Below are 17,353 nucleotides of genomic sequence, written 5' to 3' on the forward strand. Positions count from 1 at the left end.
CAAATCAGGGGATCACCAAAGACCTTGGGATTCATCAACTGGGGGTCATGAATGTCTACACAAAATTTCATGACAGACCATCCGAAGGTTGTTGAGCTATTTCAGCCTGGACCAAAATGGTGGATCGACTGATCAACAGACAGACTGACATTGCCATCTATAGAGCCATAGTAGCAGCCTTGCTAAAAACAGATAACAACAATACTAAAAAATACTAAAAATAATCTATGGTGAATTAATAAATGGTGCATTTAGCTGGGCCTTCAATTTCTCCGACAAATGCGTGTTAATGATTGCAAGACTATTACATAGTGATCATCAAAAATGATAATTACAGGCAGTTAACAAAAAGTGTTCATGCTGTAGTTTGCCTTGTTGGTTTCTTATTCACAGTGACTCAGTGAGTTAATAATGAGTGATGATGATGAATTATTTAAATGTAAAAAAAAAAATAAAGTAAACTAAAAATAACTATCAAGCAGAAATTGTCCATTAAGGGATTAAATAATCCCATTGCCCTTCCTCCTCTCCTTGCCTGAGGCTATTGGCCAATCATATTTTCTAACAGTGCTCTTTTTTTTCTTCCATGGCTGCCTGCACTCATCTCTCCAGGCAACATTTCTGCTTAGTGTCCTTATATCTTGTCCCCCCACTTAAAAAATGCATGTTTGCAACTCATCATTACCTTTCACCGAACTGACCTCTGCAGGACTAGTGATCAATAGTGATCAATAATGGGCACAGAACATTTTTCATGTGTGTCAAGCTTTTTCATATAGATATTGAAAAAGTATAATTTAATTATGTGATACAGTATATCAAGAAAAGATAATTGAAGTACAACTGCTTACACAAAAGCAATAACTAAGTGGTGCACAAACACCTGAACTTTTATTGAAAAGTCCTTTGTTCAAAATCACATAATCTTAATTTAATTATGAAACATGATTTTGAGTGTAACCTTATTGCCTGCAGATGACACAAAAATTCCATGAAATACAAAAAAATGGTTGAACTACATTACATTACCATGCCTCTTCAGAGCAACATGAATATGAATATAAGTATGTCCTGAGGTGCAAATCCACAAAAAAGTAGAGGGCGAGAGAATAGAGAATAGAAGAGAATAGAGACTTTTATTTTCTAAAACTCACAAGAAGATATGACAGGATTTTAAAACATGACTAATTTGCATTCCCCTTCTGGTTCACATTAAAAGTCTCACAGCAGTTCTAATTCTAGTTCGGCTATTGTCTATTTAGGGAAGAGAGAAAGGAGTGCATTACCTTACTGGTAATAAAAAAAAAAATACATTAGCCTTTCAGTGTTATCTGGAGAGAGAAATATATACAACCTTTTCTATATTTCTGTCATGAACAGCAGTTTTTGCTATGCCTCTAATGGGCTTTTCAAATTTAGTGTCAATGTCGAAACCAAAAACCATACTGAGAGCATTGTCTCCCCATTTGTGCACCTTGCAAACGAATGAAACCCACTAAAATGAGCTATTTGTGTTTTAAAATGCATGGCTTTGTATTTTAGTTTTCAAAAAAAACTGCAGTCTGACATAAATGTGTGTGCCAGTTGGAACTTGGTTAAAATGCAAAATACATGCAGTAACTTTAATACAGCGCACACTAATTCAAAAATGTACAAAAATACATTTTTCAAATGGATGCATTTAGACATATGGCCTGATTAATTGAGTGACCCTTTCTCACAGCAGGAAGGCCATTAGTTTGAATCTGCCATCTAGTTGGGTTCTTTCTCTTTGGACTTTACGTGCTCTTACATGCTCTCTCCATGTCTGTGCTGGTTTCCTCCCACAGTCCAAAAACATGCAACTCTAGTAAACAGGAAACTATATTGCCCATGCTGTAAGTGTGAATGTGTTTGTCTATATAGCTGTTTGACACTGAATACATTTACGGAAATAACCACGTGTTTGTACGATATTTGGTATCGGGTGTGCAAGGGGGAGCAGTGTCAGTGCTGGAAAAGTAATGATATAAAGGAAGAAGAGTGTTTGCTGTTCTCACAACAGTAATAGACTATAAAACTTATTTTTCTGTTAAAGTTTTAATTAATTACCATCATGAGTGTGAGGCACAATCTCCCTTCCTGTCTTTGGAAACCCATTTGTGCCATGAAAAGAAAAAAAAAGATGAAAATACAGGGTAAAAAATAAAAATACTCATGATAAAGTCAAAATCTTGACCTCTTATCTCACAAATTTGACTTACTGTAAGCATTTTTGTTTTCATCATTTTTAAGCATAAGCAGTTCAGAAATCATATTTTTACTGTTGAGTTTTGAATCAGCACTCTGTGCTGGTAAATGTGTATGGTTGGCTTACAATGGAATTCTCTATTAAGAAAGTCATGCATTTAAAATTTTACTTAAAGGATAAGGCTGGCATTTTTCTATATCCTTCTTATTGTTAACAAATCTCACCTACAGAGCCAAGTATTGCATGTGTATCCACATCCTGATATATTGTATTCTTCTGTGCCGTAGACCTCCGTTGTTGTACAAAAACTATTAAAAACACGTCGATGAGCCACATAGTTGCACTGAGTGACCTGTTCCTTCACTACAAAGATTACAGGCATGTTAATTGGTTTAGAAACAGCTCCAAAGACTTAAAACAGCCGTCAAGTCTTAGGGTCTCCAGAGAGTAGTTCAGTGTAAGGCAGACACCACTGCACCACTGGGGAACATAGTTACGTTTACAGTGCTACATTAGCTTGTTTTGCTACATAGCACAACCCCTTGACTTTTTACTTAAGTTCTTTGAGAAATTTACAATGTGGTTGAAAGTAAAAAGTAAAAGAACAGAAAAAACACTTAAAGTATCAAAGGAACTCATTATGTAGAATGGTCCAATCTAGAGTTGTATATTGCTGTATATATTATAGCCTACTATTGAATTATTATCACTAATATTTGTGCTAATCAAGTTTGAGCTAATTTTGGCTGCTTTATTTCCTGTTTAGTAATGTAATCTATACGAATGCATCACAATTTATTAGATGATCATATATTTGTTTGAAAACTCTAATTGTAAAGTAACTAGTAACCAGGCCTTTAGTTGTCAAATAAATGTGGAAGAGCAAAAAATATAATATTTCTCTCTGAAATGTAGTGCAGTAGAAGTAAAAGGAGCATAAAATGGAAACACTCAAGTCCCTCAAAACTGTACAGAAATTGAAAAAATGTACTTAGTTACCTCCCACAACAGCATAAAAGTCATTTATCAAACAATTTTGAGTTAGTAGTTGTTACTGTTATCGATCAAAATACTAAAAAAGACAAGAAAGTGTTATAATCACAGTACAAAATAGTGACCTCATTTTTTGTTTTCAAGGCTCAACAAAAGAAGGCGGGACACTGCACATTAACTACAACTAAAAATCTGGGTTAACAACACGACATTAAATAGAACAATAATTACAGGCCTCATGAGTCAAAAAGAAAATATGTTGCAGTGTCATTAACCTCATTATTAAATTGTCTACCAAAAGTCCCACCCCTCCTCTTATTATCCCTCTGAGAGCTAACTGTAATACGTTTTCTCTCAGTATCCATTGCTTTATTTGGATCGTACGTATATACATTTGCTTTTGTTTTCTTTTACGCATTGTAATGATAGTATAATTAGCATAATGTAGCATTCTTATTGTCTTCAGATCTCACAGTGTGACAGGGCAAAGACAGGGCCATTGAAACTGCATGAGCTGCACAGTTTGTGCTGTGGACCCATCACCCTGATGCCTGAGATTCAACACTTTTCCAACATCATGTTCCTTGCCTGAGTTGGAACATAGGAATATTAATTAAGAGACTAATTATAAATCCATGATTGCCTTCGCTGGTCTAAGTGAAAGACATTTTATTAAGAAAAAACTGACAGTATGGCCTTGATGAACTGCCTACAACGCCCAGAGGGAAAACACGCTAATGGCTCCTCTCGACTGAGAAATGACACAGTGAGCAGAGTCTGGACAGACAATCACAGGACATTGTTACGATCCTTGGAGACCATGTCATGGGAGGGTTGTACAGTACGTGTTGAGAGCCAGCGGGTGCACCGTCAGTTTATTAAGAGTGTTAAAGCAAAGGCGGAGGAAGAAGCTTCAGAGCAGAATGTCAATTTCTATCCCTGCATATGCTGATTGTTTTTTTTCCCCCAAACGTTTAGTTTCCACATCTCCAAATCAATTGATAGCATCCTTTTTTTTTACATTATTTCTATGTAGTATTTCTAGTCTGACCAGGCTGACAAGACTTGAATATGACACTTGTGTCATAAGAGTTATGCTGTCATTACCCCTGCATTCAGATGTGCTGTAAATGTCTCTTGTATAGAGAGCTGTACAAGACCTTATTTCTGTCCAGATATGCTTATAAGCACTCATCTTTTCTTGGTTTCAAATTAGCACAGTTATGCAGACGTTGCCTACGCTGCCTCTGTGATTTCTTGCAGAACATTTCCAAGTGGCAATGCATTTAGGCGAACAAATCAATCTTTTTGAGACTGCTCTAGTGTCTTTATATTAAGGCCGGCATCGAGTGACTTGTTGTTGTAGCAGACTCCTTTAAAATACAAGGTGTTCTCATCTTCTAAAAAGGTAGTAGATATTGTAAGACTATGGTGTTATCATGCCACTAAAATGGATTTTAGATGATGGTCTATTAAAGATACTGTCTCAGCAAAATGTCAACTTTGAAGAGAAGCTGTTGCAAAAGCACTTTTTACCCTGTACACTATAAAAGCAGTTCTTCTTCCAGGACTGGAACTGGAACAACCTTGCACTGCCTCACAGTGGTTGTTTGATTTTCAATGAGTTTCTAAAAGTGTGGAGAAAAATATTAGAAACACCTTTAAGTTGAATCAACAAGCCCCCAACATAGTGTCAAACAAAATGCATGTTTGACAAAGGTATATTACAGTGATATTGGATTGGATTTCATCACACTGCACAGGTTTTCCCATTTTTCTCACTTTCAGATGTTGTTGGATGCCTTAACAACTGATGATCCAGCAGCTGATTTGAACAGTTGAAGTTCAGGTTTCTCAGGGCTCATGTTTGTCACCTGCATTGCACTCCTACAGTACAAGTGCCTTTTTGGAAAGAGTCACTACTGCCCCCTTGAGCCAGAATACAATGCAGTTTGGAAATATATTGTACACCATGCGGACATTATCTGAGCAAAGATAAACCAACACATACATACATTTAAATAATATATTTGCTCATTTTTGTTTACATAGTGAAATGTTTAAAGTGTGAACATGATATTGGCTGGGATGTTACTGGATTTATCACACTTGTCGGAACTGTCTGCGGTTATGTAATCGACACATGCAGGGGTTTCAGGATGTTACTCGTTTGTCTAACTCAGACAGGTAATCCCTTCCTGAGCTTTGGCAGTCATACTGTCATTCATATCCAGTCACTCGGGCAAAACCTGTAATATCTAATAGCGCTAACCTGAGCGGATGTCTGACGTGCTCTCCCACACAGGATTTCATTATTACACATATCTTTCCTCCCAGCAATGACAAGAACCCGGTTACTCACAGTGATGAGCCAATTAGTTTCATTACAGCCAAACGCATGTCCTGTGATCGTGGAAACTATGCAGCCCTAATTTCTCATCTTTGCTGTGAGACTGAGTACTTACAGCAGGATGTGGTGATTGTGTGTACAGCATTTAACCCAGATGATTCCCTTAAAAACACATGTGCAATCCACATGTGCAGTCCACGTTTGCATCTCCCTAACCAGATAATTAATACCCTAATCACATCTTATCTTTATGAATTTCAGATTCAATTTGCTGCAACAATCCTATTGTTGTACTTAAAAATAATAACAGGCACTGTAAGAAGTCTAAAACACTTTGTGACTTCTTAACTGGCCTTTTGTAAAAATGTATATTCACAAGATAAACTCTTTATTCACACTTATTTTGCACAGCATTGTTTCAAGCTCCCTTTGTGATTTGAAACCCCACCCATTAGCAGCTGCGTGGGCTAGAAAAACACACCACACACAATCATGCATTTAAGAATCATTTGGACTGTTTTATTGCTCTCAGTCAAAACACTACTCCATAAAAAAAAAACACTGAGTTCTGCTTTCTTCTGAGTAACCTATGGTTATTGAGCACATAAGATGCTTGTATAAAATTGGTTTCAGAGTTAGAACATCAAAAATATGACATTAATTGAGGAATCAGAAGTCAAAAAGTCAACATATACAGATTACACAACAAAGACGGAAGACAAAGTGGTTTCAGATTTTTGGTTTAAACAGTCTTGTGCTTCACATTTCGACAGCATAACGATGTGATTGTGAAAGCATTAATTAAAGCCCTTATTTGCATTACACATCAAGCAGCACTGATTGTGCACCTTCTCTTCAATCATGTGTGATGGATTTCAGATGACTGAGATGTATTACATTCAGATATGCATTAATATCCTAAGTTTACTGAATCAGTTACAGTAAATACTTCATTCTGCAAAAAAAAACAAAAAACAAAAAAAAAACCCAGCATGATCAAGTCATTAGAGAAATACACGAAAATTAACAACTGGTGCATTTCATTTCTTATTAAACTGCCACTAAAATGGATTTTAGATGATGATCTATTAAAGATACGGTCTCAGCAAAACGTCAATTTTGAAGAGAAGCTGTTGCAAAAGCACTTTTTACCCTGTACACTATAAAAGCAGTTCTTCTTCCAGGACTGGAAGTTACAACCTTGCATTGCCTCACAGTGATTGTTTGATTTTCATTTTAAAAAAAAAAACAAAAAAACAATAACACATATATTACATAGTTTTAAAAAAATTACTAAAAGAATGAAAATTTCTCACATTAACAGCTTTTGAATATGATCACATTGTAAAAGGAAAATTTAAATAAACTCTTAGGCTGAGTTCATGGTGAAGCATGTGAGATCATCAAACTGCATTCATTGTTTGAGATGGGTTAAAAAGAATAGGCCATCACTCCCCCGCCCTACCTACAGTACAGGAAACGTCAAGGGAAAAAAAAAATCAGATAATTCAATTTTCATGTTTGATTTTCCCTGTATCTGTAGAGATCATTAAAATACGTAGCATTTTTGGTTTTGAAGGAAAACCCTAACAAGTAATTTTGATGGAATTACCCTTTAAAAACACTGCAAAAAAAAAAAAAAAAAAAATCATACATATTTCATATTGACAAACAAAAAAAACAAACAAAAATACAATATCTTAAGTGTCACTGAACAAAAAGGAACTCAAAGTGAAGATTCAGAGATCCTATGCAGTGCCAGTTGAAGAAAAATCAGTGTTTGAACACAAATAATTGCACAACAGATGTTTTTAATATATAATGCCTGGCACCTACAGAGAAATAAGAGGTAGAGCTACATACAGATATAATACATCTATATCTCCCTAAAACAGGGAAAAGACAGCTGAGTGGATACAGACCACTGAGAAAGAATATCTTCAAATTTGCACAAATTGGGAAGTTAAGTGGTAAAAGCCATACTCAAGATTCAAATGGCAAATTATTTTGCCAAGACTTTAAATATAATAAATATAGGGAAAAAATGGAAGAAAAGGAGGATAAGAAAACATAAAAATAAGATTGTTCCAGTTTGTATGGTGATGAACCATTTACTTCTTACAAAACTGAAACAAACATGGTATTCTTACATTATCTTCTGGATGTATTTTATGAATATGCAGCCTTAGATGGATGCTTGATAAATAATGAATATGCCCATGAATACAAAATGAATGTCCGCTCATGACTGTGCATAGATGACCTTTTGTTCACTACAAGAAAAAGGAGGATTTTTCATGTGTGTCCCCTGAACATGCAGTACCTCCACTATGTTTTAAACTTAAGACTATAAAAACAGTACTATCAGATGAGAGGGCTGGTTATGTTTGGTGTTCTTTGGAATAATATATAAAAACTGCGAGGAACTCCTCCTAATATGTACAGAGTGAAATAAAAATTGGTCTGGTTGGTATGAAAATTATCTGCATTCTACTGTACAAACCCATCCTGGACGTCTTTACTTGGACGCTCGATAAATTATTAGCATATGCATTAATAAGACATTAATGTCTCGTAAAAACTGCATACAGATGACCTTTTGTAGCCCTTTTTTTTTTTTTTTATGCAAGCAGTCATGCAGATGAAGAATGATCAAACAGATCTTGCCACCCCCTCATTAAAATTCAGTACCGCCAAAGCGTTTTAAATTTTAAGACAAATATTTCCAGCCATTTTGATTGAAAACCTCACATGAGGAATATTAAAAATACCGTTATGAAGTGGTACTACAGTAGAAAATTATGTTTATGTTGTGCTGGTTCTGCTGTATCTTTGGATAATTCATTCACAGATCAGTTTCAGAGCCCTTCTTCCAGAAGAAACCATTGTCCTCAAAGTCTCGGTCTATTCGAATCTGAGGCATGCCTTTATATGAACCTCTGTCAAGACTGAAAGAGCAAGAAGAGATATAGTGCGATATAAACGTGGTGTCGTGTGAACTCAAAATCATACAGCATGAAGTCCTTGTGCATTTCCTTCCACGGAAAATGTGTGATGTGAATGCCAGCTGATATTCACTTACTCAGCCACTGTGGGAGAGTCAAAGTAGCGCTCAGCACGGCGAATGCGTGTTAAGGAGAGTCTGGGATTGATCTCCTGAGGGAGAAGAAACAGAAAAACACTTTTTTTTAAAAATACTTCACTGTCACTCTGAATTTTCAAATGGACTAAGAGAAAAGAAAAGTTAAGACAAGAAAGCAAACGCTGCAAAGCTGATTTTAGGAGTTAGAACATCTTTAACAGTTCAAAGTGGGAGGTTAAAGCAGCATTAAAAGAACAGTCAGAAAAGCACAGTGATCCTTTTAGATGTTAAATTTGATAAAGCGCATGCAAGAAGGACTAGTGTGACAGAAGAAAATTGTGAACACGAAGCCTTTAGAAGCAAAGTTTTGATCAGCCAGCATGAAGCTCGTGTAACTACCGCAAAGCAAACCCTGGCTGGTACTCACTATCCAAAGATTTATCCCCCAACATGGGCTCCTGCTCCATCATATCCATAGAGATTTTTATACTGGGGATCTTTTCATGGTAGGGATAGTCAGACTGTGGGAGGAGGGAGGGAGAACATTAATACGTTGGGACTTTCTTTTAAAAAGGTGAGGATCTACAGGAGGCTGTAGACAATCACAAGACATTACTGGACATACATACATCTACATATAGAGACATTTGGAAAGATTTAGTTTTAAAGAATTTTTTTACTTACAAACTCTATTTCACTGTCGATGCTTCCCTTCTTCTTGTTTTTCTTTTTCTTCTCATCCTCTTTCTTCTTTTTGTCCTTCTCTGGGATGACGTCGTCCAGGTAGCTGAGGTCATGTTGGGAGAACAAGTAGTCCATGGCCTTTCGGACCGCAACCAACGCCAATATCTGTAGACCGGGAAATTGTTTTATGAGCTTTTATCGATCTCTATGCTTTTGTGTTCAGTTACGTGAGTGACTGCAGCCGTTTCTCACCATGACAGGGAAGATGATGGCAGCCACTGTGGATTTGAGGATCCAGAGGAGAGCCAAACACAGGCCCTGGATGAAGGTGAAAAGGTGGATGCGTCTCTGGGGGACGTGCCGCAGGTAGATGAGGTCCGGCTGGTGCTTGGCTGGCATCAGGAGCAGCTGCAGGCGGTCCATGAACTGGCACGAGCAAAAAAGACACACAGGGGTCAGATAAGACTGGAAACTGGAGATGCTGCTGTCAAAGCTTTAACAATATTTGGATATAATGTAGAACTGTGTTATTTATATGCAAGATGCTGCAGACATCTTCATCTTCATATGAGCTCATTATCTCTTTAGGTTATGGTTGTTACTGTAAGTAAGTGAAAAGTTGTACAGTAGGTTTTAAAGCTATAGTGCGGAACTTTTACATATAAATGAATGTCCGTTACATTCAAGCCATTGCCAAATGAGTTCACACAATGCTGATCAAGCCCATCACTGCCAGATTAATCTCTCTGTATCTCACAGTATACAGAGTTTTTAAATCTGGTGTCTGTGGCTACATTCCCGCACTGGCCAGATGAATGCATACTGTGCATGCTCTATGGGCAGGGCATGCGCACCAGAGACATACAGTTTTGCACAGGAGGCGGCTTGTGGATTTTGGCCCCATCACTTACATTATAAAGTACATTATGAAGTGATCTTCTAATCGCCAGTATAAACAGAGGAATGATTATGGTAAGAAAAACTTATTTCAATGTGTCTTATTTCAATTTCTCAATTGTGAACCTGTCTTCGATGAATACAATGTAATGAGTAATTAATTATATTTCTTTCAAGTACTTTTCCCAACACTGGATAGCAAGCACTGAACAGGTAAGACTCACTCACCTGGACACCATTGAGTGACGCCACACCCATGTAGAGGAACACACCATATAGCACAGGCATGGGGATGAACTGAAGGACACAAAGCAAAAACAGGTTTTAACGTGATGTGTAACTGGTAATTTCGTCAACATTGGTAGTATATATTCTTGGTTTAAAAATAGTTCACAAGCAGCTTTTCTAAGAATGTTCTTGTAATAGACACTTGCAACACTTGGCTGCCATTTCTTCAGGTTGTATAAGTGTTACTCAAGAATTATCACTATGGAGTCTTGCATACACACTAACAGAGTGGAGAAATTCACTACAAACTGGCAAGCAAATGCAAAAATATGCCATCTAAATAAACAGGCAACATTTAAGCCAGAAGTAGACTAAATTTAAAATATGACAACAACAGGGAGAATCAGTCTTACTTTACACTTATCACTGTGTACCTTTGTCATCTTATACTATTGTTAAAGCCATAACAATAGTATAATATGACAAGCCAGTCTAGAAATAAAAAATCTCTTCAAGTCTCCACAGAACCAGAAGCGCAATATTCAAAATGTCCACAAGGGGGAGTAGCAGCCCCAACAATCCCCCCTCAGTGATTTAACAGCCATGGTGGGCGGCTTAATGAGGGAATGGAAACTAGAGAAGGCACTCAGCTGCAATCCGATCTTAAGCCCTGATGAACATGCTTATTTCACATCACATTACTTCAACTATGGGAGTTCCTAATCGGATGAATTAAAGATTTGAAATTATTTTAAATTTAAGAGGGGTGACAGGAGTTTGTCCTAAAAGAGGCGGACAGTAATCCATATTTCCATGGAAGAATTAAGAAATTTGAGCACTACCTTGAGGATAGGGGCCATGAACACAGAGAGTCCCGTCAGGATGAACACAAAGATACCGGTGACTCTTTGCTCCCTAGATTGGGGGGAGAAAAAAACCCAGCAAAAACACAAAATTAATCAAAAGATTTGAGTCAATGCTGAAGAACAGTTAATACTATGTGTCAATCTGCTGCTTCAAATTTACACCACATGTAAAACTTGTAGAGCTGTAACGTAATGAGTCGATTAATCAATCAACAGAAAATTCATTGCCAAATATCTTTGGGTTATGGACTGTTGGTCAGGACAAAAGCAGACTTTTGAAGAGGGTAGCATGGAAATGAGGCTCGTCCACTTATGAACATTTGCAAATTGATTGAGACAGATTTTTTTGGCGTATGCAGTTTTGTCAACATGTAAACTTTTGGTGTGGATTCTACACACAACTTTATAAATTAGGCCTTAAAGACCTGGCCCCCGTGTGTTAGTCTGAGGGATTTATTTACACCTGGGAATCCAAAATGAATGCAATTAACTACTTGGCCCAGTCAAAAGCCAACAACACTCTGGGAAAATAGAGAAAGGAGTAGAAACTTCTGCTCTAGCCCGAAACTGTAAGAAACAATTTAATTTCATCATCCAGATGACGTCACTGTGTCCTGCAGCTGTGTTAACTTACCTGACACCCAGAAATTTGGGCTGTTCCCCGGGGGCCGATGTCTCGGTCTCCATTTTCAGAGAATCAATGTGGGCAATGGAGATGACAGTGGCAGCCACATACCAAGGCAGGCCCATGAAAGAGCAGATAATCATCAGGATGGCCACCCAGAACAGGTCCAAGTGATACCCTGCCCCTTTCTGAGGAGAGACAGCAGAGCAGAAGAATGAGCTCATAAGGGATTAAACCACAGGAGGAGAGATTCTCACAGTGACCCAAAGTACAAAGATTTAGTGTGCATCAAGATGCACTTGTTTAATGACGATTTCTCCAGACATCAAAATGACCTTGTGATCATCGTGATCATGGTGCCCTAAAAATGTAAGTAATAGTGCAGTAATAGTGACATAGCTACTAGCATGTCCCGAGTATTCTTTCAGGGAATTTATGAGTTTTACCAACCTTAATGAGAAAACGTTTACATTCTACAATTACATGCAAATATAATACAGTATAAATTACAAAATTACGTTTGACCAAAATTAAGCCAAAAACAAATTCAGATGAAGGGATTTTGTATTTTTCTACCAGGAATTTGCCGCCATGTGTTCCTGGCATTGTGGGGAAGGCTTTGAAACCTACAGACTATCCAACAGGAAGGCAACATTTTCAGAAGATACACATTTCTTTTTATTTTACAGTTTAATTAATACAGAAAGACACATTTAAAAACTTTTTTGGGCAGCTAGTCAACATTTCTTAAATCAGGGCAGGGTTACACGGGATGAACTTTGGACTTTTGACATCATTACGAATATCTAAAAATCTTCAGTACAGCCCTCTTGGAATGGATAAATCTTTGAGGTAGAGTACTGACCTTGAGTTTGTGCTCTTTCCTGTTGACAATCACAGCGGTGATCTGCTGATCCATAAATATGAGAATGGTGACCAGCAGAGCGGGAAGTGCGGCTGCAAGGTACACCCACCAAGGGTTCCCTCCAAAAGGAGGAATAAACCAACCCCTCTGTGGATGTGTGGGCTAGAAAACAAAAACAATAAGAAAAAGATTGTTAAAGTGAGCCATTACAGCTATAGAGCTCAAAACATGGAGACGCCTGGCTGGTGTTGTATCACCTCATGTCTGCATATGTACAGTCCACATCTCCTAGACATTAAATAACATCTCAACTAGAACAGAAAAAAAACACCTAATTTGAAGTGTTACTTGATTACCCTTTCAGTGAGTCTTAACACTGAGCTGAGGCTAAAATTACCTGGTGCATCATTACATGACAGAATTGTGAATTCAGTCTCTGTGGTCAAACAAAGCTGGCTCTGTACTTGCAACTATAAGACCGTCTGTGTTCTCACATCACCTATAATCAAGGTGTTATTTGATGAAGGTTCCTGCTCCTCTAACCCCATCATTCCCTTCTTTTATGTCAGGGGGGAATCTTAAGGCTGGCTGAGGAACATTTGAGCTTAGAAATCTCAAAGAATGACTCTGTCTTAGTTTCAGGTAATGTGTATCGCTTACTGGGCAAACTACAAAGAAAGCATTCTACTGGGATTTTAAAGAATTACAGTCCCTTTCTAGCAGAAACATGGATCATTATCAGAGTAATGAGAAGGAAACTGCACCTGGCAGTTCAACTAAAAAACAATTCAATGCAATGAGATGGCGAGTAGTTTTCTTGTGGATGTGCATCACTTTTCTATTAGAAGTACTTCTTCCATATGTGTTATGTACCTTGAATTCACTTGGCACTATGAGCTTTGGAGTGCCCACACCGACAAAGGCATCCACGCCGCAGAAGAGAAGAATGGTCAAGATGATTGCAAAGTCGCTGATGAGCTTCCTCACCTGGAATGGAAAAAGCAGGTTTGACAGTGTTTTTCAGCTTGCGGCAGTCTTACTGGCTCTTGTGTAATTTTTCTTCATATGTTTGGCAAAGGACTACACCCTGTTAAAATACATGTTTGTGGGTAAACAAACACTGGCAGATATTACCATGCTGAGTGCGTGCTTTTACTACTGCAAGAGTACAGCGAGTGCAATAATAAATAGCATTTATAATAAGTAAACACATTCGCCCAGTAACTGGGCTCCAATACTTTCTAACCAGACAAGAGGCTAATAAAAAGGTAATTAAATTATTTGCTAAAAGGATAATCATGTAAATGGTAAAAAACAGTCAAATATACTGGTCAATACTGGGTTTATATTGGACATGCTAGAGGCATGGCTCTGGGGAAGACGATGTCTGTTGGTGAGTCCACCATTTTGGTCCAGACTATTGGATGGATTGCCATGAAATTTTGTACAGACATTCATGGTTCCCAGTCCATGAATCATACAGACTTTGGTGACACTATTACTTCTCCTCTAGTGCCACCATGAGTTTGACAGTTGTGGTTTTATTGAAATGGTTTGGTTATTTACCAGACAAGTGCTGTTACTGATTTGAATAAAATGCAAATGAAGTAGCAGTAATGTATGAATCTGAGCTGGAGCCTCATGCCGGCTCATTTCAAACACTGTTAACGTGAAAGCTGACCTTCCCACACTGACTCTCTTTGACCATTGAGTTTGTCACCAAAACTGAGAATTGCTAGTTAACTTTTGTTTGGTGAACAAGCCAATTGTTTCAATCCTCTTCACCAAGATTGGAAAAACTTAAGTGACAGTTGCTATCACTCACTTTGGTGGGAAAGAAGCGGCTTGTCTTGAACTTCTTCAGAGCCATGGAGCAGGTGTAGGTCCCAAAGAACAGGATGAAGGACATCAGGGTGATGTCAGGCACGTAGCCACAGGCCTCTCCGACCAGCTGCCCTCCGTACGTCTTACACTGCTGAATGCTCAGGGACGCCCAGGTGGCATTTACTGGCTGCAGAGATGAGGACAAAGAGGTTCTTTTAAACAACAAACAACAATATTTGGGGAAAAAACCCCAACTCTACCAATGAATGCAGCAAAAGTTTTGAAATTTGAAATCTATGCTTTGATGTTAAGCTATTAATGTTACAAAAACAGGAACATCACGTACCAGATCAGTACTGTTTGTCCAGGCAGAGAAATCATTGAGTTCTGATGAGTTGCCTAGTAAAGAGAAACAATATCTAATCACCAAAACACTTCTCTTACATGCAGTATAACACTTGCCATTTTGGATCTGTGTCAACGTCTCTTTCACCGACAATCCTGCCAAGTCATTCGCTACACAGAGACTGATAGGGCTGTTGAGAAAGTAAACAGTGGTATCTACAGGCTGACGCATATTAGTATCATTTGTTATCTCCACTGTAAACACGGAAAAAATAAGTTGAAAGCTTTGTTTAACAGACAATAGTAAGTTGGTGCCAAATGGGACAAAACTAAATAGGACTGGTCATCTTTCACTATCTGGTATCACTGGTGATACTGAGATTCTGATGGCGCCCTGAAACAACATCAACAATGAAGAGTTTTTAGGGTAAAGATGTTTCAAGATTTCGGAGTGGTCCTATCACACACTGCCCGTGTTACTGGATATAGCGAACCACCTCCTGTAATCCATCTTATTTGACCATTCCAACAATTTCAAGAGCGATGGCTACGTACCAGGCATGCAGTGGCAGTCGTACTGAGTGATGAAGTCTGGATCATATTCGGAGTTAATTGGGTTGTGGTGCGCCAGCTTTATCATCTTTTTGAAAGCGTCATAAATGAAGATGAAGCTGATAAGCGCAGAGAAGCCTTCCTCAGTGAAGCGTGTGAAGTACTGCACCAGGAAGCTGGCATCTGTGGCGACCAGCACCAGACAGAATAGACCCGACCACAGGCCGATCCACAGCCGGAACTCAAGGTAGTTGAAGCCGTTGTCTCTGAGGAGATGCAGAGGGAATGGTTAATCGTGTATTCATACACCTTTATGTATTTTATTATAATTCCTCCAAGAATTCACTGTACTTCCTGTTATGCCTGTCTAGCTCGAATTCTGTGAATTTGGAAGCTGTGAAATGATTGCAACCAGAGTCGTCAGCAGGCTGTTATATGGATAAGATGCATCTGTCGTATACATATACACAGTACAGTATGTATCCCAGCAGCTGCGGATGGACAGGCAGCTGCCACTGACTCAGCAACCATTTACTCGAGGAGGCATGGAAACATTTGGAGGACACAGAAGCCACAACATTCTTCACTCACAGTGTGAAATTAAATGAGAGTGAATTATTAATAATGGAACATAATCAGCATGGTGTTTGGTAATGCTAGAAGACTCGCTGGGAGAGGAAGGGAGTACAGTGAGGGAGGAGAGAGAAGTCAACATTTCGATGGCTAAATTATTATACATTCAGTGTTATATATATATATATATATATATATATATATATATATATATATATATATATATATATATATATATATATATATATATATATATATATATATATATATATATATATATATATATATATATATATATATATATATATATATATACCCTTATGTCCTTTTTTATAATATACACCCTATTATACATGTCCTTATGACTTATTAAGACTACATTTTCCCTTTGTTCACTATTACAGGATGTAACGTCTTTTGTTGAATGTGCTTAATTTTACTTTCTCCTGCATCTGGTTCTACACAAGTATGTGTGTGTGGTGCAGGTCTTGTCCCCAAGTCCATTTGGGACAGGAAGTTGACGGCAAAAAATACATGGAAAATTAACAGTCAGTACCCGGGACAATCTGTTACTGCCCAGAGATTTACAGTAAGCACAAGAAGTTCCAGCGAGATATTGTTCAGATAAGTGAAGTTGCCAGCCTGCTTATTTATATGTACTCATTATGTTTGTATTTTGATTGTATTTATAGTAGGAGGGCGGGGGGGATACCGTTTCTGTAAATGCACAAACATCTGACCTTTTGGGGGAAGTCTATAAATATCTACCAGGATACTGCTGCAGTTTTTTTTAGCTTTATTTCACCCTTGCAAAAATATTCATTGACTTTAAAGTGACTGAAGGAGTTTGATCAATTATCACTCACCGGCTGAAGTTGAAGAGGAGTCTTTCAAAGACAAGCACTGGACCTGTGCTGCTGAGAATAGTCAGAGGCTGACCAGCCAGCAAACAGAACACAGCTCCTGTCAGTGCCGTACCCAGGAAACTTTCCAACACTCCCTACAACACAGCACACATGGAAAACACACACACACACTTTAAACAGAGCTCATGAAGCATGTTAGGCCTAGAAGATACGCAGAAGACATGAGACTGTGCATTCATATAATGAGCATCCCTATTAACTATCCTGAACAGAAATTGTTAACAATTCTTTAAGCAGTACTAAACATATTTTCACTTTCTTTGTTTTCTGAGCTACTAAACATCAATGACATAATTCTGCTTACTCAGCTGGA

General features: G+C 37.9%; 1 protein-coding gene across 3 annotated transcripts in view; it reads right to left on the reverse strand.

The window, feature by feature from the left end:
* Nucleotides 1-6,066: 6,066 nt before the first annotated feature.
* The window catches only part of LOC122968508 (electrogenic sodium bicarbonate cotransporter 1-like), a 32,587-nt gene continuing 21,300 nt past the window's right edge, over nt 6,067-17,353 (reverse strand). The window contains exons 13-26 of one of the 3 annotated variants that reach the window (XM_044333800.1): nt 16,981-17,114; nt 15,545-15,807; nt 14,991-15,043; nt 14,646-14,831; nt 13,694-13,807; nt 12,821-12,982; nt 11,965-12,143; nt 11,307-11,379; nt 10,465-10,533; nt 9,592-9,765; nt 9,340-9,504; nt 9,083-9,176; nt 8,656-8,729; nt 6,067-8,521 (exon numbers count right to left, since the gene is read on the reverse strand). In XM_044333800.1, the coding sequence (XP_044189735.1) occupies nt 8,686-8,729; nt 9,083-9,176; nt 9,340-9,504; nt 9,592-9,765; nt 10,465-10,533; nt 11,307-11,379; nt 11,965-12,143; nt 12,821-12,982; nt 13,694-13,807; nt 14,646-14,831; nt 14,991-15,043; nt 15,545-15,807; nt 16,981-17,114 (1,710 nt within the window). In that variant the 3' untranslated portion in view covers nt 6,067-8,521; nt 8,656-8,685. Of the gene's footprint in view, nt 8,730-9,082; nt 9,177-9,339; nt 9,505-9,591; nt 9,766-10,464; nt 10,534-11,306; nt 11,380-11,964; nt 12,144-12,820; nt 12,983-13,693; nt 13,808-14,645; nt 14,832-14,990; nt 15,044-15,544; nt 15,808-16,980; nt 17,115-17,353 lie in introns of all 3 variants that reach the window. The other 2 variants (XM_044333801.1, XM_044333799.1) reach the window with 2 other exon arrangements.

This window comes from Thunnus albacares, chromosome 18 (assembly GCF_914725855.1).
Source record: "Thunnus albacares chromosome 18, fThuAlb1.1, whole genome shotgun sequence".
NCBI classification, from domain to species: domain Eukaryota; kingdom Metazoa; phylum Chordata; class Actinopteri; order Scombriformes; family Scombridae; genus Thunnus; species Thunnus albacares.